The sequence below is a fragment of the Thunnus albacares genome, chromosome 11 (assembly GCF_914725855.1).
Source record: "Thunnus albacares chromosome 11, fThuAlb1.1, whole genome shotgun sequence".
In the NCBI taxonomy this organism is placed as follows: domain Eukaryota; kingdom Metazoa; phylum Chordata; class Actinopteri; order Scombriformes; family Scombridae; genus Thunnus; species Thunnus albacares.
Window position 1 is genome coordinate 2,402,082 of NC_058116.1, and position 26,447 is coordinate 2,428,528.

Here is a 26,447-nt window from a genome sequence, read left to right on the forward strand (position 1 = left end):
GCACTCTTATCAACTTAGTTACTGAGCCATTTGCAGTATTATGTTGCCATCTACTGGCTTAATCAAACATAACATGTAGTGTCCACGTGGAATAGGGAATAATTAGTAGGCTGCCAGCTCATACTGCCTATATTATACTGTGACTCTGAAATAAACCAGTATGGTCAGAGGGCTGGTGATGGAGGCACTGCTGTGTCCTCCTGATAACCTGCAGTCCTACTGGTCTCTGCAGCTGTGCAAACCTCAGCCAATCAGGACTCACAACTCTTAACGAGCCATCAGTTCAGCCAGGTAAACTGCCCTCCAATATAACCCCTGAAATCCTTACTAATATAACAAACCCTCACTTACTGGGATAATGTACACAATCATTCTATCTTCAGTCATTTGAAGCCATGGATACAAACAATACCTGTTGCCATGGTGCAGCTAGAGGCTTATATGGTTATAGGGGGGTACAGTTTAGCTGGAGGGTCACTAACCAGTAAAACAGGAGCAACCAGCCCGTGTACACTGCAGGCTACATTACACTCACTGTGCTTTTTAGCAGTCAGACCTGCAGCCTACATTTGCATACAGTTAGGTACATACACAAGGTAAATACAAAATGGAAAAAGGAGGGAGGAAATTGGAAAAGAACAAAGAATTAAGATACTTTATATCTTAATAACTCATTCTTTTAAATTTCAGCATGTTTTCATTTTCATTCACAATTACACATTTAAATGTAAGCTTTTGCATTTGGGCATATATACGTATGCTTTTAAACTTTCCATTTAAAAATGTCACTTTCGATTTTCAAATTAAAATATTTTGCATTTAACTGTGTTCTGATTATCCTGAGTAGTAAAATATGATAATAATAATAATAATGATAGCCATTTTCTCTTGTAATTTTCCAATTCCTCTTAATTTTAATAATGGGTAAGATTGTAACTTTAAGCAACCAGGACTCAAACAGGAGTAAAAATTGTATTTGGGACTATTCTGGACATTTGATCCAGGATGTAACTTTTGATTTTACCAGACTCATAAGACTCATAATCCTCTTCCTGACTGGACCCTTTGTTTTTTTTTTTTTTTTTTTTACTGCTGGCCACATCCTATGTACATCAACACCCTCCTGCTACACAACAGTAACACTGCCACCTATGGGCCATGTTCATCCATTGGAGATAATCGGTTCATGTGTCATAGATTTAAACTGTTTACTTCATGTTTGATCGTTGTTCCTGTAGTAGGCCTGTGTACAGTAAACTGCTGTTATCAAGATAAAATCATATAACCTGCATCAGGATGTTAATGCTGAGCTCAACCACAATTTGTGTTTGTTTTGTTTTGTAATTAGAATAAGAAAGGCAAAACACACAAACCAGCATGTTATAAAGGTTGAACCCTCTTTAATGTTGTTTTATGTAATTTAAGTTTTAGGAAATAAAGCCAGAATGCTCTGCTGAGCAGACAAATTGTTAAGTGCAAAAGCCAATTTATAAATGTTCAGTTTACAAGCTTATAGGGAATCAATAAAATGGAAAATGTAAAGTGTTATGCACACAGTGCACAAAGTGTTATGTTACTGGTTTCAGAAAAGTTCTAAAGAAAATTCAAAGATGCTCAGTTACAGTAACAAGAATAGAGTTATTACTTCAAACATGAAGACTACAACAATCCTCCTGAGCCAGGTGTTAGTTATGAAGAGAAGAAAGCCACACACAAACAGAGACACTGTTTACAGTAGTAAAAATATAAGTTTAAGCTGGTCTGCCCACAAAATCAGCCACACTCACTAATACACACAACAATGTTTTCACATTTAATTTATTTTAAAAAATGTTTCACCACTTGCACAGTGACTATTTAAACATGGAAATATTTGAATGCATTATTGTACCGTTCTTTAAATAGATTACATTATCATGTCATACTTTCTGTCCTGACAGTAAACACTCATACACAGAAAATGATGAGTCCAGCTGCAGTACTGTTCCTTTACTGGTAGCTGTTCTGCTCCTCTAATGACTAGAGAAGAGTCTGAACGGAGGTTCAGGTGCAGTACAACGGAGCTGAGATCATGCACAGGAAGATGGGAGTCTTTCAAGTGTTGGTTAATAGTGCAGGTCATCGCCGGGTCTCCTTGTCCAAAAAGTCTTTGGCCTCATTGATCTTAGCAGCGAGATACGGTGACCCACCTGCACACAAACAAAACTTAAGTATGATTCTGCATTTACTCCTTTTACACTCCACCACCACAAGCTTTTCAATGAGTGAAGTTGTGGAAGGTTATGCTATGTTATGTCAAATATATAAAGTGTTTTTTACCTGCACAAGAGACCAAAATATGATACAAGATTCTTTTTTTTTTTTTTTAAAGTAAGGCCTCCATGTGCCACATGCTTGCAAATAAATATAAAAGTGCAACATGACTTGCATGTCTGTCATCAATGTGCCAAATTGAATATGATTTCTACACATCATACAGAAATAGAAACTTGAATTCATTAATTGTCCAGCTCAAAGTGGATATTTGACTTTTGTCTTGAGGGTCAGAACTAGAAAAAATTAGCTCTGAGACAAAAGAAAATATGGCGTTGATTTAAGGTGACTTCAGCTGTGAAGAATCAGCAGCATACAGGATAAATGCAACACAGGATGTATCCAGGGTTTAAACTTGTACCTTTATCTGGATGGTTCAGGACCATTATCCTCCGATGGGCCTCACGTACCTTGGACTTAGTGCTGACTGGGCTGAACATAAAACAAATAATACATCCATGTAATCAATCACCATCATCTGAGCAATAAGGGGTATTAAATAAAATACATTAAAAACATTCTTTTACCTGATGCCAAGAATGAGGCTGGCCTCTCGTTTGGACATCTTCTGCTCAAAGCCTCCTTTGTAATACGATGAGAAAGCCTGGAGGTGACACAAGCGGTTTGATTCTCAGAGGTCTGAACCTTAGTGGGCCCAAAAATGTCTGGACAGGCTTCATTTTGGTTTGTTAGTTTGTTGCAGTGCTAATGTTTCTTTGAACCACCTACAACTTGTACAAAGAAATACTGAGCACAACAACTTTCAGAGACAAAACAGTGAAGAATCAAAGCTGCAGACATCAGTGGTCAGAAAGCATGCAGGGAGCAGTGCAAACTCTGGACTTCAGATTAAGATGCTTGTGGTGAAGGTGAACTGATGACTTGTACTGTGAAGCAGCTGCAGGAAGTGTTGTCTAGCAGTCATTGGGGCTAACTTAGCTTAGGTTCTAGCTAGAATTATCAGATGGTCTGAACCTATACTTGAACTGTTTTTACACTTTACAAGAGTGAACTGGTTGAAGAGCTGCAGCAACAAAAATACCTCCAACTTCCAACTCACAGAATCAAGCTGGGCAGCGTTTTGTCGTATGTGCAGAAACTAGACGATAATTGAACATCATGATAAAATCTAGGTTCAGGTTCATTTAATGCTGCAACTGTTCAAGCTCAGGGAACGGACTCCATGTTATTATCCACATCAGCTGGAGTAATGTCAGGCCCAGTTTTTGGGGCTTTCATAGGCTGAAGATGCTAATTCTTTAGTAGGAAAGATGCAACACATCTAATGTGCAGGCAAAATGATCCATATATTCAACAACAGACAAATTATATGTAAAAATTGAGCAGAATAGGACTGGAAATAAACATCATGGCAGACACAGGTGTGTAGGTGGTTAACTAATTACTCACTGATGAGGGCATCTTCTTGACAGTTTCAGAGAAGACTTGCCCGAGAGGCTTCCACAACTGGAACGCATAGCGGCCTGTGGACCAAACACAAGATATATGAAACAGTTCCATTCACAAAAAAAAAAAAAAAAAAATTGAAAAGCGAGCGACTCAAAGCAAAGCAGAAATCTTGGCAAATTATTTGCTCTTCATCAAACTATTCTTACCTGCAAAACCTGCAGCAGCCACCCCAAGACCGACTGCAATCAACGTCCCTCCCTGTCAAAAGCAAACACCCAGCAGTTACATAACACAGCTAGTTGAGTAGTTGAGCATTTGTGAGGCAGTTTCATTATGTGTGTTTGATAAATCCTAAATTAACACTCTGTAAAGAGACTAATTGCTCAGGTAAAAGTCTGTAAACTTTAATGAGTGTGTGAATAAATGAATGGGGTGCCACTGTAACCAGGCAACATGCTCAGTGAGTTCTATAACCAACAGTGGAGTATAATGAATGTCTTTCAAGGAGTATTACACTGTCTAGTCTCTATTTTAACTCGCTGTGTTTTTTGTACTACTCATTTATCTTGAAGCTTGCTGGAGGACAAAACATGACTCAAGTTCGTGTTATTAACATTGCTAGCTTAGCTCATGTACCTGATGCAATGGCAGTGTCGTTAGCGGTCATTGAGGTTACCTAACCAAGACACGTTTTAGCAGGGAGAAAACACCGTCTGGTTTAGTATGACTGAGTCCACAAAGGTGTGAAAGCAGATACCCACCAGCCTCTTGTCTATCTCTGCGTCGCTTCTCATTTGAGTTTTCGAACTGTATTCAGCATCCATTAACACTCCGCCGGTGTTCGCCATGTTGCCGCAGCTACGGGGATAACTTTCAAAATAAAGCTCAACGACCAGCACGCCTGACAGTGAACGGGTGTACGGAAGGCCGATTGGACCAAAAATGTGCAGCGTTAATGTTCGCAATAAAACGTCAAATGTGTACGTCTGAAGACGACAGAAAATATCCTGTTAACACGTCCATTATAAGCGTTCACGCGACTGAATTCTCATTTAATTATCCCTCTTTACAATGTAATGTTGACATGGTTTTTTAATGTATTGTTAACAGTTTCATAAAAAGGTCTTTGGAAAAATATCACAAAATGCTCATTTTTGCCTCTGCTGGCTGGGTGGGCGTTTTGGAGTGTTATTTGATTGACTGTAGCTAGCAGGCTACCGTGTTGAGGTGTAACAGTTGCAGAACAAAGACAATGTAAACAAACTGCTGTAGCTACAAGTGTGTAGGGATTTTGAAGCATAATCACCAAACCAGCATCTAACTGGACCGAAGTTGACATTTTTAGATATGTTAATATGCTGTTTAATGAGCTGCAGCTGAGCAGCTAAGTAGTCATCTAGCCTGTTAACTGGTGTTAGTGGCACACTTTTCCCCAGTGAATGTGTGATGCCTTGTTCAACAAACTAATATGCAGGACAAGACATAATTACGTTCATGTTTGTAAGTTAGATAAGAGGGAGACTTTAGCAGGAAAGCTAATGTGGGTTGTTCTTCAGAGTAGCAGCTCTTGTTTTGTGTTGCAGGATGCTATCAGGCTCAGTGTGACCAAAATGACTCCAGCTATGCAGGCGGATGATAGAACGGTTTTCAATTGAAATAATGTAGGGGCACAATCGTCAAATCAAATCATTTGAAATATAGATCCCTCCCTTTTGGTTTCAACTGATTTACAGAGCACATATGTATGCTGTAGTAAAAAAAAAAAAAAAAGGCAATTTAATTTCAGTTGGCTTTTAAAGCTGAATTTTCTGTCAGTCAACTAATAAGTTAGTGTATTATTTATGCTACCACTGGGGTGCACCAAAGTCAGAAACTTTGATATCCTACATACCGTGGCTTTCAGGAGCTTTACAACTACAAATATTCAATTAATATCCAGTCCCAACTGTATATTATGACCAGGCTTGAAATATAGAGATAAAAGCAATACTGTGGTATTTTCTTGAACTTGTGGTTGCAGCTGCCAGAAAGCTTATAAAATGACTCTTTCTAAAACATCACTTCAAAATACCTTAAATAAGTTTTGTCAACATGAAAACTCAGTCCCATGCACCTGAAATCTGGCAATTCTTCCTCTGTCATTGTTTGTTTTTGCTCTTTCACAGAAACATATGTTTCAATTTGAACAATCAAGCTCCAGAGAAGCTACTAAATGGACCTTTAGATGAGATGCATCTTTTAAGTAACTGATAGATTTTCAAAAGGTTTGTCAGGAGGATTCTTGATGTATTCTGCTCCATCTATAAACTGTTGTTGTTCCATATATATGCCACTAGATGGAGCCATTGAAATGTGAATTGTGTGGTGCTGTAAAATGTGAATGTTTTGCATAGAGTGGGATTGACATCAGTAAGAATCTGATTTGATTAGTATAGAATTGAATGTTTTGCACTGTAAGTTAGTTAATAATAATTAAAAGTTAATATTCAGTGTCATGTCTGCACATGTTTCTATTTGTGTTGCATTTGTGTTTATTGTTTTTTTGCTCAACTGTTTCATTTGTTTACATTAGCTTCTGTTATATGCTTTGGATTCAGATTCCACCTTTGTGCTTCTATCGCTGGATCTCAGTGCAGCCTTTGAACACTGTAAGATTAAGATTTCTTTATTGTCATTTCTCAGTACTCACACACATCGAAATGAAATTGATCCTCTGTATTTGATCCATCCCATGCACACACACTAGGAGCAGTATGGGCAGCTGCAGTGCAGCGACTGGGGACCAACTCCAGTTCTTTTTGCCAGTGCCTTGGCTAGGGGCGCATGTCCTGATTTTGCCAAGTGGTTGTTGTCTTGAGACCAACATTTTGTATGATAGCCCTAGGACAACAACTGCCTCAGCAAATCAACATTTGTGATGTCATCACAGAGAGCCCTGATGCCTGCTAAATATAAACAAAAAAACAAAAAAACAAAACAGGAGGTAAAATCGGCTGTGTGAAGATGCTTAAATTACAAGGGGCTATGTCCAACATGAAAGTTTTAAAATGTATTTATAAGTTTACACTAGTCTGTTACTACGGCTTTGTAATTATTATGATATTAAAATGGATATTTGCTTTTTACATCAGCATTTTGCCAGCATGAGAGTAAGGTAACATTAGCTTGCATAGGTGAGGTAACAGTTAGCCAGGTTGCTACCAAAAACAAAATTCTGCAGCTAGAATCTTAACTAAAAGAAGAAAATTTGACCATATTACACCAATTCTAGCTTCCCTTCATTGGCTTCCTATTCATGTTAGATCAGACTTTAAGGTGCTTCTGCTAACTTCGTTACTGTCTGAATTAAAGCTGTCCTGTCAATGAGATTATTGATTACTGCAACTGTTCTGATAACCAATGCATCTCTCAAACTTTTTTTCCACAAGTACATGAGCATCCGAGGTGTGTGCCCCTCTCTCCTCTCTCCCTCTCTCTCCTTATTTTCTCTTTCTGTCCTCTCTTGTCTCTCGGGCATCTTTTGCTGGACCAGCACCCATCTTGGAACTCTGCTTCCCTAGCTGTTGGTTCCATTTTCTGAGGTTTTGGATCTGGTTCCCCATCCTGCAGTTTTGCCTGGGTCCAGACCTTTGATTCGCCCACTCCACTGAGTCAAGTTGACTGATTCTGCTGGTCTGGCATCATGAAATGAAGCAGTGGTTTCTCGGTTGAAAAAGCGATTGATCCAGTGAGTGCCACTGGGGGACTAACGATTAGCTAATCAATGGCACGGGCAGGACTAACGCTGTTGTCAAGCTTTTGTCAAGTGTTGTCAAGATGTGCGCCGGAACCAAGGAGGAATAAACTAGGCAGTGCTGATCAAATATGAATCAAGATTCTGTTACTGCGTTGCCTATTTCTTGTCTCAAATGTTTTCAGGACCATACAGTATTTTAGTGTACTGTTTAGCTGTAATGTGAGAAAGTTTGTGACACAGCTGCCAAAACAGACGAGCCAAAACCAAGCACCGCCCAACTGGCAGTACATTACCCACCATGTCACCACCAGCATTTAGTGGTGACCAAATCGAATCCCTCTCCCTCAGGGAATTCGGTTAGAGTGGAGGCAATAAGACTAAAGATGGAAATGGAGTGTAACAAGTTGTTAGTTCTGTTTGATATCAGGCAAGCAGGAGTTCTGCCTCACCTCATGTCTCTGTCTCTCTCTCTGAATGATGTCTTTATCCCTAAAGTCTTTTCCTGTCTCTTCGCTCATATATGTGAATGGAGTGATGTGAGTCTCCCCTGTGTGCATGTGTAGTCTGTCGCATGGCCCAGGTCCTATTCTGTTCTGGTGGCACCTTGCAGCTATTTGGTTTCCTCTTCATTACATTCTTCATATATATATATTATAAATCCATTATAATTTTGTTATCTTATTCAGTGCTGTATTGTGTAATCTGTGTTCTATTCTGCACACACAACATCTATTGCACATCTGTCCATCCTGGGAGAGGCATCCCTTGTCTGTTGCTCTTGTCCTTCCCCTTTTTCCATTTTCAAGGGACTTTTTCCTTATTCAAATCGAGGGTCTAAGGATAGAGGATGATGTATTGCTGTACAGACTGTAAAGCACTCTGAGGCAAATTTGTGATTTGTGATATTAGGCTATACAAAAAAAAATTGACTTGACTTAACTTGTATGTTGTTTGTTCTTATTCATATTTGCTTGTAGTCTTTTTTTCACTGTTGTTGTACTTTGTGTGTTTTATTTGTGTTTGATATGTGTTTGTATTTGTGTTCCTCTTTGTACTTGTATCTGTGGGTGTACTTTGTGGCCCTTGTGGACCCTCGACATGATTAGGGTTCCAGCAGGAGTCTCGGAGCAGGGAGCAGGAGCACAGAGGAGCTGATGGAGTCCTGAGCCTGGAGCCGGTTTCTATTGTCCCCAGTAATTGGATTTGGTCGGGGAGGAGAGAGGCTGCCAGTGAGAGGCTGCGATCATTAGGTGTGAATGAGACGTGTGGTTCCAGGGCTGATGTCACACATACACACGCACAAACACACACACACACACACACAGATTGGTATTTGTGCAATGAACCACAAACACACATGCACACATGTCCACACTAATCCAGATAAATCTGAAAATGCTGTTTACCTGTCAAATGGTGTTCATCCACACGTCACTCGTCAGATCATTTTGTAAAAGCTCTGCTCCACACTGAAACCACACCACACCAAATCATCTAAATCTCTTTTTCTATCCCTCACAGTCATCTATCATCATATAATAGGCCAACACACAACACAGAGGAGTGTTTCATGAAACATGATTACCAGTTAAGCCAGGCTTACTTTTTTACAACAGGTTTATATGAGTCTAACTTGCCTGGTCCTGGTCTGGCTATTTTCAGCCTTAGCTTCACCTCAGGCTGAACAAGTATAACAATCCAAAGATTCTTCTTGGCTTTGTTTATGACAGTGCTTTGTTAATACAGTACTTTGAATAATAACTTGTGTCTGATATGTTTTTTTCAGAAATTATCTCGTTAAAATCCTTAAAATGATATTTCTTTTTCCTTCATTAAAAATTCGAGAATCTATAAATATGCAAATATGATTCATTTCAAAAGTTCAACTTCTGGACACAAGATGTCTCCTACTTCACTGTAAAGCCAATTCTCAGTGTGTAATAATAACTTCAAGCTTCAAGTTTCCACATCACACTTGTGTCAGTTGCAAACTTGCCCATGATTGGCTCCAAACTAGCTGTCACATCATGCTTGTGAGTACACGCCTTAAATTCAGATTTCAAATGAGCACAGAGAAACTTTCCTTCTTCAGCAGATTAATGTGAAAACACTTCTTTAAAGTCTTTTTTACTCTGCACAGCCAAGGTCAAACTTCGAACAAGAAAATTATATACATATTTTTGAGTGGAGTGAGACTTTAAGAAGCAATTGAAGGAAACATCTTCATTACATTGAAATGTGCAGCATTTGGATCTGCAAATCTCATACAACATGGAAGTTTTCAGCAGACCCTAAAAATGAATGAATAGATTGACCTCAGTGTTTGAAATTAGCAAATGATGGTGTGATTCCAATATTATTGAATGTATTATCTGTACACCTGCTAGTGCTAGCCTTTTACTGATTACTATCATGTTCATTAGTGTTAGTGTGCCCTGGAACCTTCTGTTGGGTTGGACGCTCTGTTGTTGGTTGTCCCTCAATGTGTTTTCCAAGGTTTTAAATAAATAAAATGATGATGGTGATGATGAAGTGCCGCATTTCTGTAAGCCTTGACAGTGCATTTCCTTTATGTGTTGTCAAATTGGTGAATATGTTTCTTAATTTGCTCGTGTTCTATTTATTTTGAATTTATTTCTAAATGTGATGCATTTGTTGTGAAAGTGGGGAACATGTTTGTGTCTGTGACAGTGGTTCCTCTGGTGGTTAGCAGCTCTGAATGTCTCCACTAACAGAAACTGAGGAGAAAATGGCAAAGGCTTGTTGATTACAGATCAGCAATGAGTTTTTAATAAAATATGAAACTTCATAGACATTTACTCCTATAGATGACTTACATTTTTTAGACTGAGCATACAGTTTTTTTCTCTCTGGAATGCATTTGTTGTATATTTTGGAAAGTTCAGCCAGGTTTCTCATTGTAGTGCTGAGCCTGACAAGTTTAGTCTGAGATTTCACAAAATGGCCATCTTACAGATGATATATATCCTTCTGATTTAGGTGGTTTTCAAACCTGCATTATTTAGTCCAGTTGAATCAGACTCTGGTTTGTTTCCTCCTGAACACAGCAGGTGTGGACCAAAACAACCATACCAAAACCCTTTAGAGGAAGTGATCTCGATCTGGTTTTCAAACTAATTCTGGTGCGGTTTGTTTGCGGAGCATGATCAAACTCGATCTGACCCAACTAAAAGACGTACCCTGTAAGTTTGAGCTAAACGGTTCTCGTAGCCAGGAGCTAGCATGAATGAATTGAGGACTGACGTTGACTAACAAGGAAGTAAGTTGCCTTCTTGATATCTGGGACTTCTTCCTGTTTTAACATTCTTGCTCCCGACCCAGACACAACTAACCAATGAGTGGAGTGAATGTTCTTTCATGACTTTAGTGATGCATTTTAGTTTGCTTTAATTTTTTCTGTGTCAAGGGAATCTGAACCACGAACAAAACGCAACCAGTGTACCAACTCAACCACTGATTCAGACCAGAGTAAACCAACTATAGGTTTGAACCATAGATTGTATATAAAGATGGACATAGCAAGGTGTGACGTCACCCGTTTGTTTGCGTTGGAGTTCGTTTGAAGCAAAGGGTTGCTGCTTATGGTTGGCGCCATCTTTTCCGTTTGGAGCCAGGACATTCCAAATAAGGAGTGCAGGGTGTTGCCTTTCACGCTCTGGAGACACACCCTGCTGCCTTGTACCCAAGCTAATGCTAGCTTACTGGGAACACTTAGCACTGTGCTCTTGGGCTAATATTAGTTACTTTAGCTAAATTGTGCTAACAGGGAAGGTATTATCAAGTAACATTAAACTTAGTGAAATATTGTTACAATAGTCCGACTCAGTGCGGGGAGATCAGAGGGTGAGCCAACTGTCAATCACAGCTGTCAATCAACACCCACACAGCAGACATCAAAGCTGCTATAAGTCTTCAAATCTTACTAACAGAGCAATAATTTCCAAAATGTCCACCGGCACACTTATTAGAGGGACTGAATTTAGAGATTGAGACCATAATGACTCGTTGAAAAAAATAATGACTTACTATTTCTAGAGAGAAGTTGAGGCTTTTTGAATGAGAGTAAGACCAAAGACTAGAAAAGTTTACAGTTTCCATCCATCCAAGTTTTTTGCTTTTTTGTGTGTAATGAGCAATGCTTTCCTTAATAACGGCAGCACTTACTCCTGCACGTTCTTTCTCATGAACAAACACATCTGTGGCTTTAAGCTTCGCTGTATCGTGTTACAAGTACTCGCCATCTTAACCCCCTCAGTTCATATAAACATTTATAATGCAGCAGTACACAGGATGCATTAAAAGAAAGCAGATTATTTGCATATTAAAACATTAGCCTGTGTTTTTGTGTGTGTGCATGTCCAACTTAATCTGAGTGAGGGAGAAACATTTACTGGACACACACATACACGCGCAGTGTTTCCATGGGGACCAAGCAGCCACTCTGCTCTTCAATAGCGGGTGAGTGAGTCGAGGTAGACAGCTATTGTGTTGTGTGTGTTTGGGGGGTCGGGGTGGCGGTTTGAGAGGGTTGAGGGGGGAGGGGGGGGGGGCAGAATTAGACAACACACTAGACAGATGAAAGCACTGCACATCTAATCATAATTTAGTCATCACTAGGAGATGCTGTGATCAAAATAAAGAAGGAAATAGGCAAGACTGACAGGACAGAGAGAGACTGAGTGTATGAGTCAAGGGAAGGGACTGTTTAATGGAAAATGATGAAGCCTTGTAGACAAAGATGGTCTTATTTCTAAAGTCGATGCTTATTTGTGGCATCCATCCCTACAATGAGGCACATACACATAGCCTAAAAGGGTTTATAAAGCTCAGACAGCTATATTGTTAAAGACAGTGGACCTAAATTCTTGCCTTTTTATGTACAATTATGATGTATTAAAATGCAAAAAAAACTGAAAGGAAATGGGAAACAAAAGGGCTGAATTTAATACAATTTTCCCTAAAAAAGAACAAAATGTTTCTTTATTGACTTACAGCAGAAAATGATTTGTCCAAATTCAAGGAAAAACAGAAACATTTGATGGCACACTGAATAAAATGCTGACAGTCCTCAAAGGTGAAAATATCAGTAAAGAAAGCTTTGTGAGCCAGGTGACAGGGAGAGTCCTGTGTGTTTGGCTCAGTATGGATCAATTTATATCTGAGACATGTAGGACTATTATCCTGCAACAATGGTGCAGAGAGAGTAACATAGTAGAGCCCATTAGGCTGTCCTGGCCCTCCTCTCTTTCACTGAGGAGAACTTTTTAAACAAATCCAGACAAAGACCATTCAGAGAAAGGAAGAGAAGGAGGGGGTACAACTGGGGTTTCCTCAAATGGGCTTTTGAAAGCCTCTAATGATATTTCTTGAATTGGAGCCACTGGTAATCAGTAACTTGTGGTGATATTTGGAATCATCAAATATACCTTTTTTCCTACAAAACATCCAGAAAATTACATTTTTCCAGTGTTTTCTTCAGAATATTATTCTGAACAGATTCATTATGCCTCAAACATGATTTCAGACTATAATTATGCACTATTTATCAGTTTGAAGCAATAATATTCTTTAACAATTAGTGTTATAGTATTAAATAATTACATCCTATACATCTTATTGTTTCATTTAATTTTCCAAGACGAGAGCAGGATTAACCCAGCAGGGGGCTCTGGGGCAAAATATGCATGTTCCTCCCCATAATTACTGTTTGTTGTGTCTATGTGTTAATTTGTCACACTTGAAACACTTTATGGATAATTTATGCACAGTGTAAGCACAGTTTCAACATAAAGCCTGTTGAAATATTAAACATATTAAACTTTGACACAGGCTCCTCTGTAAGGCCTATAGACTGGGTAAAAAGCAGGGCCGACCTTAAGTCCTCACCATTTCAGTTTTAATTGTGCTTTATTGGTGCATATTACCAAACAAATTATGATATTACCACAAAGTAGACTTGTTGGGTGCAGGGAAAGCTTCAAGCAGTCCATTAAGGGGAAAACTATTCTCCATCTCTGCTTTTCCTCCACTCTCCAGTCCTCTTCCCATCTTGGTCAGATTCATGTGTAGATGTGTGTCATGAGCTTTCTTTGTGAGACTAAATAAATGCACCACCCCCCTGCTATCACTCAAGGTACTGATGATGCCATTTAGGGATTTTTTATCCCATTTCATGAGAGTGAAAATAATGAAAATGACCTATGTGTAACACAAGTGGGGAACAGAGAATGAGTAAATGTAAAAAAAAAAAGGATCAAATGAGGAACATGTTTTTATCCCTGTGTAGCTGTTCCATCATTGCAACTACAGGTAGCAATGAAATGAAGAATATAAATAACAACACAGTAATGGCTTAGCATATTTCCAACATGTCATGAGGGTTTAATGAGAAAGATGAGATGAAAATAAACGTTTGCCAAAAGATTTTCGAATGAAAAATTCTACAGAGCAATAAAGCCAAACTCCAGTATTAGAAGTAATAGTAGAATGATGAAATTACATTCAATAGTCATGCATTGATTGAGACAGTGATGGTGATGACTGTACAAATTGTCCTCACCATTATAGCTATGTATTCTCTTGTTTGTCACGTGTGCCTTTTATTATTATTATTTTTATTGCATCATGTTTTTAAAAGAATATGTTTCCTGATTTGTTTTTTTCTCCTCCTCCTATTTTTGGGAGGTATTTTCAGGGCAAAAGATTAACGTGGAAGCTATATATGGGATCTAGTTCCCGTATAAATGAAAAAAAGAAGCCCTGAGTTGAGTTTGAATAATTTGCTGAACTATCTCACCATTTATTGGTTAATTCATGCTATTTTCTATAATTATCCATAAACATTTATTTCGTAAAATATAATTTTATGTCTGTAGTTTTGCCCTCAATGACATCTATAAAGTACTGAACCGTGTTTGGTGCATGTAATTAGTAACTAACATTGTGCATACTACATGCAGTACTGTGTGACGTTACAGTGCAAAACCGTTACACGGAACCTTCGTCCTGTTGCTGTCGGAGGACTTTATCGCTGACGGACTAGCAAATGACATAATGGTAAACACAGTAAGGTGAGTCCCGATTTATGTTCTATATCTCCTGCTCTGCCCCGGCTTTACCCCAACACAATACCAGTAAAGCTCCACGGAGACGTAATGCTCATGATGTGAGTGAGTGAGCAGTTTTATCTTCTACTGGAGTGACATTGCTCACGGATGGAGAGAGGGTAGCCGTTAGCTTCCAGCTAACTAGCACCCCGGCTCCCATCACATCAGCTGGGAACAGAAGAGGCCTTTCTCAGCCTTTCTCAGCATTTTGTCAGCCAACCCTCTGAATGATTCATCCATTTCTAATATTTATGTAGAAGTGTCGTGATAAATAAGATGTATTAGCGAGCTAGCTCACGTAGCAAGTCACGGTAGCAAAGCAGTAGGCTGACCGTGGCTTCACCTCTGCCAGTGTTTACTGCTGACACACACAAACACACACTGTAAACGACTGTACTGACGCTCCAGTCGGGTTTGTTTTATTTCTGACTGCTTCTAGTCAGAATAAACTTTGGTAACATTGTGTATTAAAAGTAATTAAGGACGAGTTAAGCTAACAGGCAATAGTTACATTCAGTCTCCATGATGTAAGTTCTCACTTTGAATTGAAGATGTAATTAACCTGTATATCAACATTCAATATCATGTTTATCATGTTAAGAATAACAGCTGAGTGACAAACAATTCCTCTTAGGACCAAAGTATAAAAACATTTTAAAAAGCATCTGAAGTGTATGGGTGCATAAAAAGGTAATTATAGATGTGAGTTTTCATTTGGATAAAGTAAAAGAGTAAAAACAAAATGTGCTGCATTTACAGGACAAACACACACAAAAAAGCTGCTCTCTGACTGTGTTGTTTTGGTGGACAAAGACCTGAGTCAGCAACCACAAGAGAACCTCACATTGCACACTGTGCTCATGTTTTCTGTATTTGAATCACAGAGTTATGAGCTTTTATTATGTAATAGACAGAATTACTATAATAGTAAATTGTGAATAAAATTCCAAACATGTTGCTACAACCTGAGTATGACATCAGAGTGGTGTTAAATGTATATGATGAATTTGTTGTGGCTAATTCAGGCTCTAACCAAATAACACATACTTCTTTTTAAACTGTACCTGTCTGACTTCCTAAAAAAGAATAATGCTTTATTTAAGTTTGATAGAAGGTGCCGTAAAGCTTTCACATAAAGGACCAGATAAAATATTTTTGTTAAATTCATAAAAATGAATTTTGTTAATTTTATAAATCTGTGCAAAACCCCAAGTAGATGGAGCCTGGTTCCAGACCTCTGAATTGCTGTCAACATCTCAGATTCTGTTCAGGGATTCAAAAACTGTACATTCAAACAAAGCAGGGAAAGAAAATAAATAGTAATTCAATCTAATTATCAGGCTAAAGCAGATATAACCTTTGGGATGTACACATTTAGGGCAATGGTGGTGAGAGTTGGATGTATTTAGATTTTAGTAAAATTAAACAATTTGATATTTTGTTGGTGTAAGTATTTGATTTGTTGAGTTTTGTTCATTCAGATGTTTTCCTCATGGTGACCACAGTCTCCAGGTCAGATTTTAGACATTTTTTTTTCAAAAGTTGTCTATTGAAGATAAAGAGACTTGTACTTGGGTTTTGATATGAGTGGACTTTTACTAATTATTCTAATGTGCTTCTGCATAGTTGACGGTAATGGCTTGACAGCATGTGTGAGTCAACGGGTGTTCAGTGGGAAGCTCGATGACTAATTCATCTTGATGACTTGCTCAGTAAGATCAGAGCTGTATCTGTAGGAAGATGATGTCATGGTAAAATGCGTATACAGTCTCATGAGTACATACAGGGTCATACTGTGTGTTCATTTAAAATGTAAACTAGTGAGTGTTAGTGATGGAGACACATTAACCATGGATGTGTCAGAAAAGCTGCTAGCCTTGTCCCCAAGTCCCCAAACAAAACATAAACATCACCGGGACATCTACGCTAATATCCTCTTTTGTATCGTCAACAAATGATCATGGATAAATCGTAAATATTCAATATATCGCCCGGCTCTACTAGAAATTGGATTACAGTGATGTAATGGCCTTTTAAAAAATTCATATGCGGGGAAAAGTAAAAGAGCCTGAGCCGTGGAGGAGAAGAAAATCAATGAGAGGGAGAGAGAGAGCACATATGAGAAAGAAAGACATATAGAGAGAGAGAGAGAGACAGAGGAGTGGAGGGAATAAGAAGAGACAGGCGGTCAGGCAGATGGATGGCAACCCCACCCCTGGCCTGCTTCCTCTCTGCCTGCCCAGTCCAGTGATAAGCAGCTGAGGAGGAAGTTCAGTATTATTTCATCAGGACATGTGAGAGAGGATGATGCTGCTGCTGCTGCTGCTGCTGCTGCTGAGGAGGAATCTGTGAAGCTCTGGTCTCAGTTTGATGAGGGGACTGTAGGTGGGCAGGTACAGTAGCAGGATGCTTCAAGTTGTCAGACAAGACTTCAAAATCTTTGAACTTTTATCTTTTCAAAGCCTTTATTTTTACTTCAAGAAATCATTTGGAACATGAGTCTATTTTTTATGTATCTATGAATAACTACCCTTTTCTGGTGGCTGTGTTTCCATTCTTTATATTTGTTCGGCATGCTTCCTTTTTACCGTTTCCTCTTTCTCTCTTTCCTTTTGTTACAGTGAAGCCACAAACAGTCTTCACTGACTTCACAGCCACAGACGAGCCAAAACGCAAGAATTTGTCTCCAGCCCTTGAACAGTCCTGTTTAGCTCTGGCATTAAGCTTCAGTAGCTTTCCCCTCAAGAGGTAGAGACATCCCATAGAAAAGGAAGGCTGTAAGCCCTGGATGAAGGCCCTGTCTTGAGGCAGAGAGCAGGACTTGGCTTCAGACAGCAGTTCGTGAAGCCTGCAGGCTGCTTGGATCTTCTTCACCCCTTCCTTGCTTGCCCACATGCCTGAAAGACTCGCATTTGTCCAGCTGACTGCTAGATTTGTTTGTTGGACATGTGGATGCTGCTAACAGGGTTTTTGTGCCCATTTTGGAAAGCTATCTAGTTGTGAGATTTTCAGCTCAGGGGAAGGCCCAGCCATGGAGGGCCTTGAGCAACTTGACATGGTGGGAGATATCAGCCCGGCTCTGGAGGCTACCGAGGACTTCATCCACTGCATGGATGGGATACAAGGCCAAGGTCCGAGCCAAGCTCAGACAGGGAGCCTCCAGCCTCCCAGGCAGCCGAAGCAGTTGCAAGAGGTCTCCAGTGCCGCGTTGGGGAAACTGAGCTCCAGCGGTGTGTGGAGCCTCCTGGCTGGAGAGCAGCCGGAGGTGGGGCCCTTAGGCCTGGCATGGGCCGACAACTTCAGCGTGTTGGGGCTGGGCATGGGCTTGAGGCACGGCAAGAGGAGCCGAGCACGCTCCACCAACGACCTGGCAGCCCATACCAAGGAGTGTACCAATAACACCGCTAACTCCTCATCCAACTCTGCCTTCAAGAAGGGACACAGCCGGTCAAGATCAGACGTCAACTACCGGCCGTCTGCCTACACCGACAACGGACTGCCCACCATCGACTGCAACACCTTGAAGAACATGATCCTCAACCACCAGCAAGAGGGTGAGTTCACATACGGCACACTGTGTTTGGGTCTGTGTGTGATCTGATGTAGATATACTGATTATAGATGTGTTAGTCTGAATCTTTTAGGTCTGTGAAAGAGCTGAAAAGATGAATCACTTAAAAATTGCAAAAGTTGGGATAAGCTTTTATTTTGATCAATCAGTTATGTTGATAATAATTTTGGACAGTTGAGCAGACAACACAAGCTATTTTAGGACGTCGCTTTGGGAAATGTTGAGCATTTTTAACTGTTTTCTTACATTTCATAGAGTAATCAATGAACAAATATAGATTCAAAGATGATAAAAAACTGCAATGATTTGGCATCAAAGTAGACTTTTTGCACATTATTTCCATGTTCTCTCTTATTTTGCATAAATGCTGAAACTTATATTATCTTTTTGACTTATATATTAGTGTTTTTCACTTCACTTTTTTCTCTTTTGTTGTCAGCAGTTTCCATTGGAAAATAAGGCTGGGTGATTTGATGAAATATACTGTGGGACAATGGACATGAGTGAATTTTTAGAGATTGTAGAGTTTATACTGAGTTATCTATCCTGTAAAATAAAATCAAGTCAAATTTATTTAAATAGCCCAAAATCACAATATCTCTGGTTACATAAGGCCATTACAACAATGTTGTGTTTCAATAAGTAGTGCTTCTTCATGGCAGTATTGGAATTGTAGATGAGTCTGATGAAATACCTTAATTATCTAGTTGTTTCAGATTGTTAATCTATAAGTGGTTTCTCAATTGAATTGGCAGAAAATATACTATATCATTATATATATTACATATACTATGATATGAGACATTATTGCTTAGCCCTATTTGAATGTAACTGACCTTAAAGGTAGAAAAGTGAAATGTGTCTTCAGTGAGGTCTCTGGATTATCCTCAGTATCCAAACTCGCTAAACTAAACAGCATTAATCTACGTTGTATTTAGGAGGCAGTACGAGGGTCAGTGGTAGACCTGTTAGACATATGTGCTCTGTAATTTAGGTGACCTGACCCTCAATGGATTTGCCTAATTGGGCGTTTGTGGCATGGAGAGCCGTTGTCTCCTTGACTTATTAAACATGATGTCATGTCCTTTGGTAACCAACTCATTAAAACTGAGGTATTCTTAATTCTAGGCAATATGTCTGTCTCTACCTGTCAGATACATGTATTACCTCCTCTGATGTGTACTGATCAACCGTCCAGTCACTGGAAAGCTTTCTCAGCCTTGAGAGGCTTTGGCAGGACAGAAGTCCTGGACTATTTGTGCTGCAGATCGGGGCGTATGCTGTACTTATGTTGAAGCATCCTCAGAGAAGCAATAATGATAGAAGATGATGATAACTTGAAATGACACAGCTGTGCTATGACAGTCAGTATTCAGGCAGAGAGACGGACACACACACACAAACATACACACACACACACACACACACACACACCATTTGTTTGTGTGTTTTGGCCATCTGAAGGCCTAAGGAGATCCTAAGGGATCCTGAGGGATAATAGCCTGTAATCCTGTCAGCAAATGGACTCAAATGAGGCGAGAGAAGAGGGAACCCAATTACCCGTCTCCTGATACTGGCAGGATTATTTAGTATTAGCATATGTGTGAAAAGGCATCAGGCTATTTAGTTTGGCTCGATGTGTATTGAAAGGAGAGAGGTAGGAAAAGGCCAGTAATAAGCAGAAGGCAGAGTGATTTAGCTCGGCCTCGCTACATCTCTTCATTCACATTGAGGAAAAAAAAGTAGCGTGTTTGCCTTTCCATTAGTGACAGCTGGGGATGTTTAGATGGTAAATGGAAATGATGATCCAATATACATGTATATACAGGACCAAACAGGCTGTGTGTGATGCTTTTATTAAAGCTCTTTATTTCATAACATTCCTCTCATAGGATATTGTGAAAAAGACTACAAAAGCTTGCAAATTATTATTGTAAATAATAGGTCTATATTTGGTTGCACATTTTGAGTAAAAACACATGTCTCTGTGAAGCGCATTGAGCTTATCTGTAAAGAAATGTGCTATATATAAAGATTAATGTTAATCAGGCCAGAAATGAAAATGATCTCTTGTCTGGTTTGTAGTTCCCACGACTCCAACAGAGTGATAAGTCCTCTCTCTAGCAGATCACGTCACGTTCTCCTAAATAAACTTTCTTTCATCAGATCACTATTTAAAGTTGATCAACTCAATAGTTTTGAAACAGGACTTTTGGTATTTAGATCAAGATGCTTGTGTAAAATAAGGTGTGCCAAGTTTAGTAGTCTACAGCTGCATTATTTCAGTGTGTCAGATACATTTAATCAACGATATGAGTATTAGCTCGGATTCAGTATCAGCAGACACCCGGTCTTAAACAACTAGGATCTGGGACAAAAAACTTGATTGGGACATCCCTGCTGAAAACTGTTGATAAAATAGCCTTGTCTTACCATCTTCAACACATCAGTCTCCAAACCTCTGAATCACTTATTCATTCATTCATATGAAACACTGTTTGGTGTTTGTAGAGAGAGAGTGTGCCAACAAATTGAAGGATATAAAAATCAATAAAAATTAAAGCTGCAAGCGGCGATGATTGGGCCCTGGTGCCCCTGTGTACGTCAAGTCGGGTGCAGTCGAAGGGCTTCAGCCACAGGCATGTAGATGTCTCCAGACCTGGGCTGTTTTCAGATAATGAAAGAAGGAGGTTAACATCACTTCCTTTGTCCGCTATTTTACCTGCTGCTGGTGCTGCATTGAAATTTCGTAGGGGGCGCTATGGAGCCAGTTTGCATCACTGACTGAATATTGGTATGAAGACGTGTTCAGGCTGGGAGTCTTATCAAACATGTAAAGTTTGGTGTAGATTCCAGCATTTACACTAAAGTTATAGCAATTTCGTCTGTCATGGCGAAACGTCAAAACTCAACGCCACGTCATGGCCACATGCTTCAACGCTAGCTAAATCTTTTGATAACTTTTGATCATATACTAGTGTAGATGACACACACTGATTTTGAGTGATTCTGGCTACAATTTTGAAATTTTCAAGGGGGCGCTGTTGAGCCATATTGCCACGCCTATGTAAATGAAGATTATCCAGGATTTTAACTGGTGTCACTCCAGACATGTGTGCCAAGTTTCGTGACTGTGGACCCATCCCTTGTCCCTGAAAAACAGCATCGTATTTCATGGCGAAGGATGTGTCGCCATGGCAACGGTGTTTTGTTATGGCTCATGACCTGCTGAATGTAGCATCACCAAGGTCTTACATCTTAGCTGAGTCAATTTCAGGTGCATCGGCCAAATTTCCTAGAAAAGAATGACACATAATACATTCTGTTGCGCTATGACTGTCACTAAATATGGGCCTGAACATGTGTTCAGACTGTGACTAATACAATTTGATCTTCACTGCTATTATAGTATGTTACTGGTTAGTACTACAGAATAACAACAATCATAATAATAACAATAAGTATAAGTAGCAATAGCCAGGGAAAGGTGCCAACAGGACTGCGAAGAACCGCAAAGGCTTGGCCTGCATCCCAGGATTCCTGCGAGATGAGAAAGCACAAAAAACTCCGGGGAAGAAGCAAAGTTAGTGACATGCATTGATGTTACATGAATGCATGCAGATGGAGCTCAGTGCATCATGGGAAGTCCTTCAGCAGTCTAGGCCTATAGCAGCATAACTAAGGGCTGATCCAAGGCAAGCCTGGTCGGCCCTAACTATAAGCTTTATCAAAAAGGAAAGTTTTAATCCCACTCTTAAACATAGAGAGGGTGTCTGCACCCCGGAACGAATCTGGAAGATGGTTCCACAAGAGCCTGATAGCTGAAGGCTCTGCCTCCCATTCTACTTTTAAAGACTGTAGGGACCACCAGTAAGCCTGCATACTGGGAGCGCAGTGTTCTAGTGGGATAATACGGTACTATGAGCTCTTCATGATATGATGGTGCCTGACCATTAAGGGCTTTGTAAGTTAGGAGAAGGATTTTAAATTATATTCTAGATTTTATAGGAAGCCAATGTAGCGAAGCTAAAATGGGAGAAATGTGATCTCTAGTTTTTGTTAGTACATGTGCAGCTGCATTCTGGACCAGCTGGAGAGTCTTTAGAGACTTGTTAGGGCAGCCTGATAATAAGGAATAGCAATAATCCAGCCTAGAAGTAACAAATGCATGGACTAGTTTTTCTTTTCTTTTTGGGGCAGGATGTGCCTGATTTTTGCGATATTACGTAAGTGAAAAAGGCAGCCCTTGAAATTTGATTTATGTGGGAGTTAAAGGACATATCCTGATCAAAGATAACTCCCAGATTCCTTACGGTGTTGTTGGAGGCCAGGGTAATGCCATCCAGAGTAGCTATATCATTAGATAATGTGTTTCTAAGGTGTTTAGGGCCAAGCACAATAACTTCAGTTTTATCTGAGTTTAGCAGTAGAAAATTGCAGGTCATCCAGGTCTTTATGTCCTTAAGGCATGCTTGGAGTTTATTTGACTGATTGGTTTCATCAGGCTTCATTGATAAATATAATTGGGTATCATCTGCATAACAATGAACATTTATGGAGTGTTTCCTAATAATATTAAGCAAAAGAACTCCTTCAGTTAATGAAATGAAATAATCCAAAGATTATTGACTGTACTTGTATAGCGCCTTTCTAGTCCTGTGACCACTCAAAGCGCTTTCACACTACGAATCACATTCACCCATTCACCACCGATCTTCCAATTAGTGGACGACCTGCTCTACCTCCTGAGCCACAGCTGCCCCCTTATTATTATATTATAAATGTGACATAAAACAGACAGCAAAATCCAAAGAGGTAGTGAGTTTCTGACATACAAAAAGAGTGACTTCCTCCCTAGCTATTTATGCTTTTTTGATCTCTGGAATTTCTTCAGTCCATGTTTATTATTACAACCAATGGAACGAGTCCTGTGACGCACAATGTGGTATTGAATGTGTGTTGAGCAGGTGTGTGTGTGTATAGTCACACTTCACCACACATTCAGTTTCACTCAATTTCCACTTTTTTTTTGCTCATGTCTTCCTATGAAAATGAAACTGTGAACATCTTTTTGTTAATGATGAAAGTTAATTGGATGCGTTTATGACACCTAAAGCCAACTCTCCATCTGCTTACCTTCATTCGGGACTTTATACTGACTTTGCATGCACTCGTGGCCTCTAAATTTCATTTCCGGTTCTTTCTGAAGGCACTGTAACACATTACTCATATTTTCTCCTCTAAATTCCTCACTCAACTTAAGAATTTACCACTGTACTTAGTCCCAAAAGACACACACACACGTGCCCGCCTTTATAGACTTCTCAGAAGCTGCTTTTACAAGTTGACACTGATTGATGACTAGGTACTTACTTTAAGAGAACTCTAAATTTACCTGTAGATGTGAATATGTTTGCCTGTGTATGTGTTAGCCCTTTTATAGACTGGTGACCTGTCCAGATTGTACCCTATGTCTTGCCTAGTGCATGCTGGGATAGGCTTCCTGAACAGGACAAGCGCTGCACTTTAGAAAGCAGTTGGATGGTGGACTGGTGTGTGGCTGCAGGTGCTTTTTCCTGCTTTTTCATGTTCAGTCTATATGTGCGTTGGTATCCAGGAAACCATGGGAGTCTGTTAGATTGTAAAACGGCATGATTGGCTTTGTAATCAGTGGGTGAGGTTGCTTGTTTAAGGCTGAAGCGGGGGGTTGTGTTCTATGTCTTGATGGACTTGAGGGCAGTTGTACTGAAGAGTTAGTTTTCAGCGCTGAGAGCGAAGTGTTAATTCTGGCTGAAGGTTTGTGTGTGTGTATATTAGACTATTACTAGGGTGTGATGTCAAAACCTACCAGGTGGATGTGACGGCTAATTGAACCAAGCAGTTTCCCCCACCGCACACAAGCCTAATTCTCATCTCGACCTTCCCAAGCGTGAAGACTGCCAATCAGCCCGACTTGATTCCAGCTAAACTTATTTGCATATTCATTTGTTCCCTAAGCAAAAGGTTTGTTAACATGCAAAGTCTGAGACCTGGAGTGACACCGTGTCTACTGCCGTTTTTGATAAGATTGATGAGGCACTTGACTCGCCACCCTCTAGTTAACAGGAGCTGTAAGAGATTTAGGTTTTCCTTTTCCTTCTTGACTGATTCAGCACGTCAAGAAAAACAAAATGCAATATCAGCCAATTACACCACTTCTCCTGGGAGTGTACATTGAAATTAGTTTGTGAGATTGGTGGAGGGGTGGGGATAAGTGATTGTTGTTATTTTTAAGTAAACCTGTCTGCTCAGGAAGTGGTTATTTAATGATTTGCAGGTCAAAAGACGTGTAGATGTTTAGGTTTAAACTGGGCTAAAGGTGACAAAAACAATCTCAACAACACAAAGTTTCACTCAGTAGCTGTTCTGGAGTTTCTGACTGTATCACACTAAGTTTTGTTGAAGTTTTTAGACATCAAGGTTACATATAACCATTATGTTAATAATTGTATTCAATTGTAAAGGAGGCCTGGGCTAAATGTTGAAATATAGTCTCATATATAATCAAGAAAAAACAAGACAACTATACCTATTTATTAAACTCACAAATATCTTCCTCTTCCACCCAGATTTAGCTGGTAATCAAAAGATGAAATTTCAAGTCCTGCCTTGGTCATACTAAATACTTGCCCCCCAAAAAAAATGAAATAGAAGGAAGAACATAATTATTAAGAAAGGTTAAACTAAGGTAACTTTAAGTCCATTAAAAGACCATTATTTGCAGAAATTTGAAGAAATGACTTTTTAGAAATACCCAGATGTCACCTGCATTTACTCTGTGGAGAAGGAGGAAATAAATCAAGTAATAATAATGATAATAATAATAATAATAATAATAATAATAATACAGGCTTAATACAGGCAGTCTCACATAAGGCTTGTGAGAATAGTAAAAAATGGGGCAAGGTAAATTACATACATAAATGCAAGAAAATTGTACCATGTCTATATCCACATAGAAAAATCCTTTCTTTAATACTTCACAATGTTGGCCTTGTCTTTGTTGCACCATCTTCTCTCTGTTCCTCTTTTTAGTTGAAGACCCAGTGGGTTGAGGTTGAAACAAAAACAAGAATGATGTCATTTTTAAACATTGTTTGGTTTTATGGCTTATGTGAAACGCTGCATACTTAAACTGCTGACGTATGGCTACAGTTCCCAAATATTCATCCACAGGTCACTGCTATGTGGTAACATTCGCTCTTCTAAACGATTCAGATAGCTGACAAGCTGAATCACAGCTACACCTCAAGGTTAACATTTGTATGCACAGATTATTACACTGGGTGAAGTTACTGTTTACATTTTTACACTTCAAATTGTAACACTGAAATAAAATAGTGGAAAGTAAAGAGTGTTATAGATAACAAACAGATTCAATGTCTTAAATTTGCTGTTTATTATCATCTGGCTGGTATGTTTTTTTTTTAGAATTTTTTCAGGCCATATCACAGCTCTTAATAAAGGCTGGCCCAGTTTCATGACCTGTTGTCTATCTGAGTGTGAACCTGCCTTAATCAAGGAGAAAACACTCCATAATCACAGGAGAAGGAGAGTGAGACAGAGAGGGGAAAGACATAAATGAGGGTAAAACAAACCTCCTCAGAGAGAGGGGTGTGCCCCGGTGCCCTAGGATTATGTGGCCTCTTTTACAATGCTGTTTCTTCCTGCCTCGGTGACAGGGAACTTTCTCAGAGAAGCACTGGTGCATGGCTATCTCTTATCAAAATACCAAAGCTCCTGTGTGAGCCGCAAGCCTCTGATAAGGTACCTTGCGGAGGAAACTGGACCATCCAGATTCAGGTTCCTGAGATCAGTTAGAGGTGTAAGGACTGACAGAAACGGGGAGAAAAAGCTACGTAAGCAAATGAAAAGGACAAAGCTGAGCAACTCTTAAGGACAGTGTATTACCTGTGTAAGCTCTCTCTGCTCTACCAGCTGTATGAGATTTTTTTGTTTGCTACAGCATACATACAGATGAATGAGAAATTAAACGCAAAAACAGTACAGGTGTGAATGCTTGACCCCAGCATAACAGAGCCACTAGATCCCCTCACTGTAGGGGTCAAACATTCAGACCTGGACCAGGTTTTCCTTTAATTTGTCACCCGTCTGTATCTGCTCTGTAAATGGATGAGAAAACATCAGAAGCCAAAGGGAAGAAACTGGAATATTGTCAGTTCTCTATCAACATAGTATGGCTCTGTGGACAACTTGTTTCCAGACAGCCAATTAAATCGCTTCAATTTAA

General features: G+C 39.5%; 2 protein-coding genes across 3 annotated transcripts in view; one reads left to right on the top strand and one right to left on the bottom strand.

Moving 5' to 3' along the window:
* Positions 1-1,802: 1,802 nt before the first annotated feature.
* On the bottom strand, positions 1,803-4,762 carry dnajc15 (DnaJ (Hsp40) homolog, subfamily C, member 15). The gene is made up of 6 exons (XM_044366210.1): positions 4,485-4,762; positions 3,930-3,981; positions 3,724-3,797; positions 2,841-2,917; positions 2,675-2,745; positions 1,803-2,189 (listed from the first exon to the last, which is right to left on the bottom strand). The coding sequence occupies exons 1-6, from the start codon at positions 4,569-4,571 to the stop codon at positions 2,119-2,121; spliced, it is 432 nt and encodes a 143-aa protein (XP_044222145.1). The 5' UTR covers positions 4,572-4,762; the 3' UTR covers positions 1,803-2,118.
* A 9,710-nt stretch (positions 4,763-14,472) lies between these two features.
* Positions 14,473-26,447, top strand: part of plekhm3 (pleckstrin homology domain containing, family M, member 3) — a 48,718-nt gene continuing 36,743 nt past the window's right edge. Inside the window, exons 1-2 of one of the 2 annotated variants that reach the window (XM_044366188.1) lie at positions 14,473-14,550; positions 17,208-18,140. In XM_044366188.1, the coding sequence (XP_044222123.1) occupies positions 17,618-18,140 (523 nt within the window). In that variant the 5' untranslated portion in view covers positions 14,473-14,550; positions 17,208-17,617. The other variant, XM_044366189.1, reaches the window with a different exon arrangement.

Coding starts and splice junctions, on each gene's coding strand:
- dnajc15 (XM_044366210.1), bottom strand. CDS start 4,571: ATGGCGAACACCGGCGGAGTGTTAATGGATGCTGAATACAGTTCGAAA. Junction 2,746..2,840: donor AGCCTCATTCTTGGCATCAG/GTAAAAGAATGT, acceptor TTTTATGTTCAG/CCCAGTCAGCACTAAGTCCA. Junction 2,190..2,674: donor CCTGAACCATCCAGATAAAG/GTACAAGTTTAA, acceptor GTTTGTGTGCAG/GTGGGTCACCGTATCTCGCT.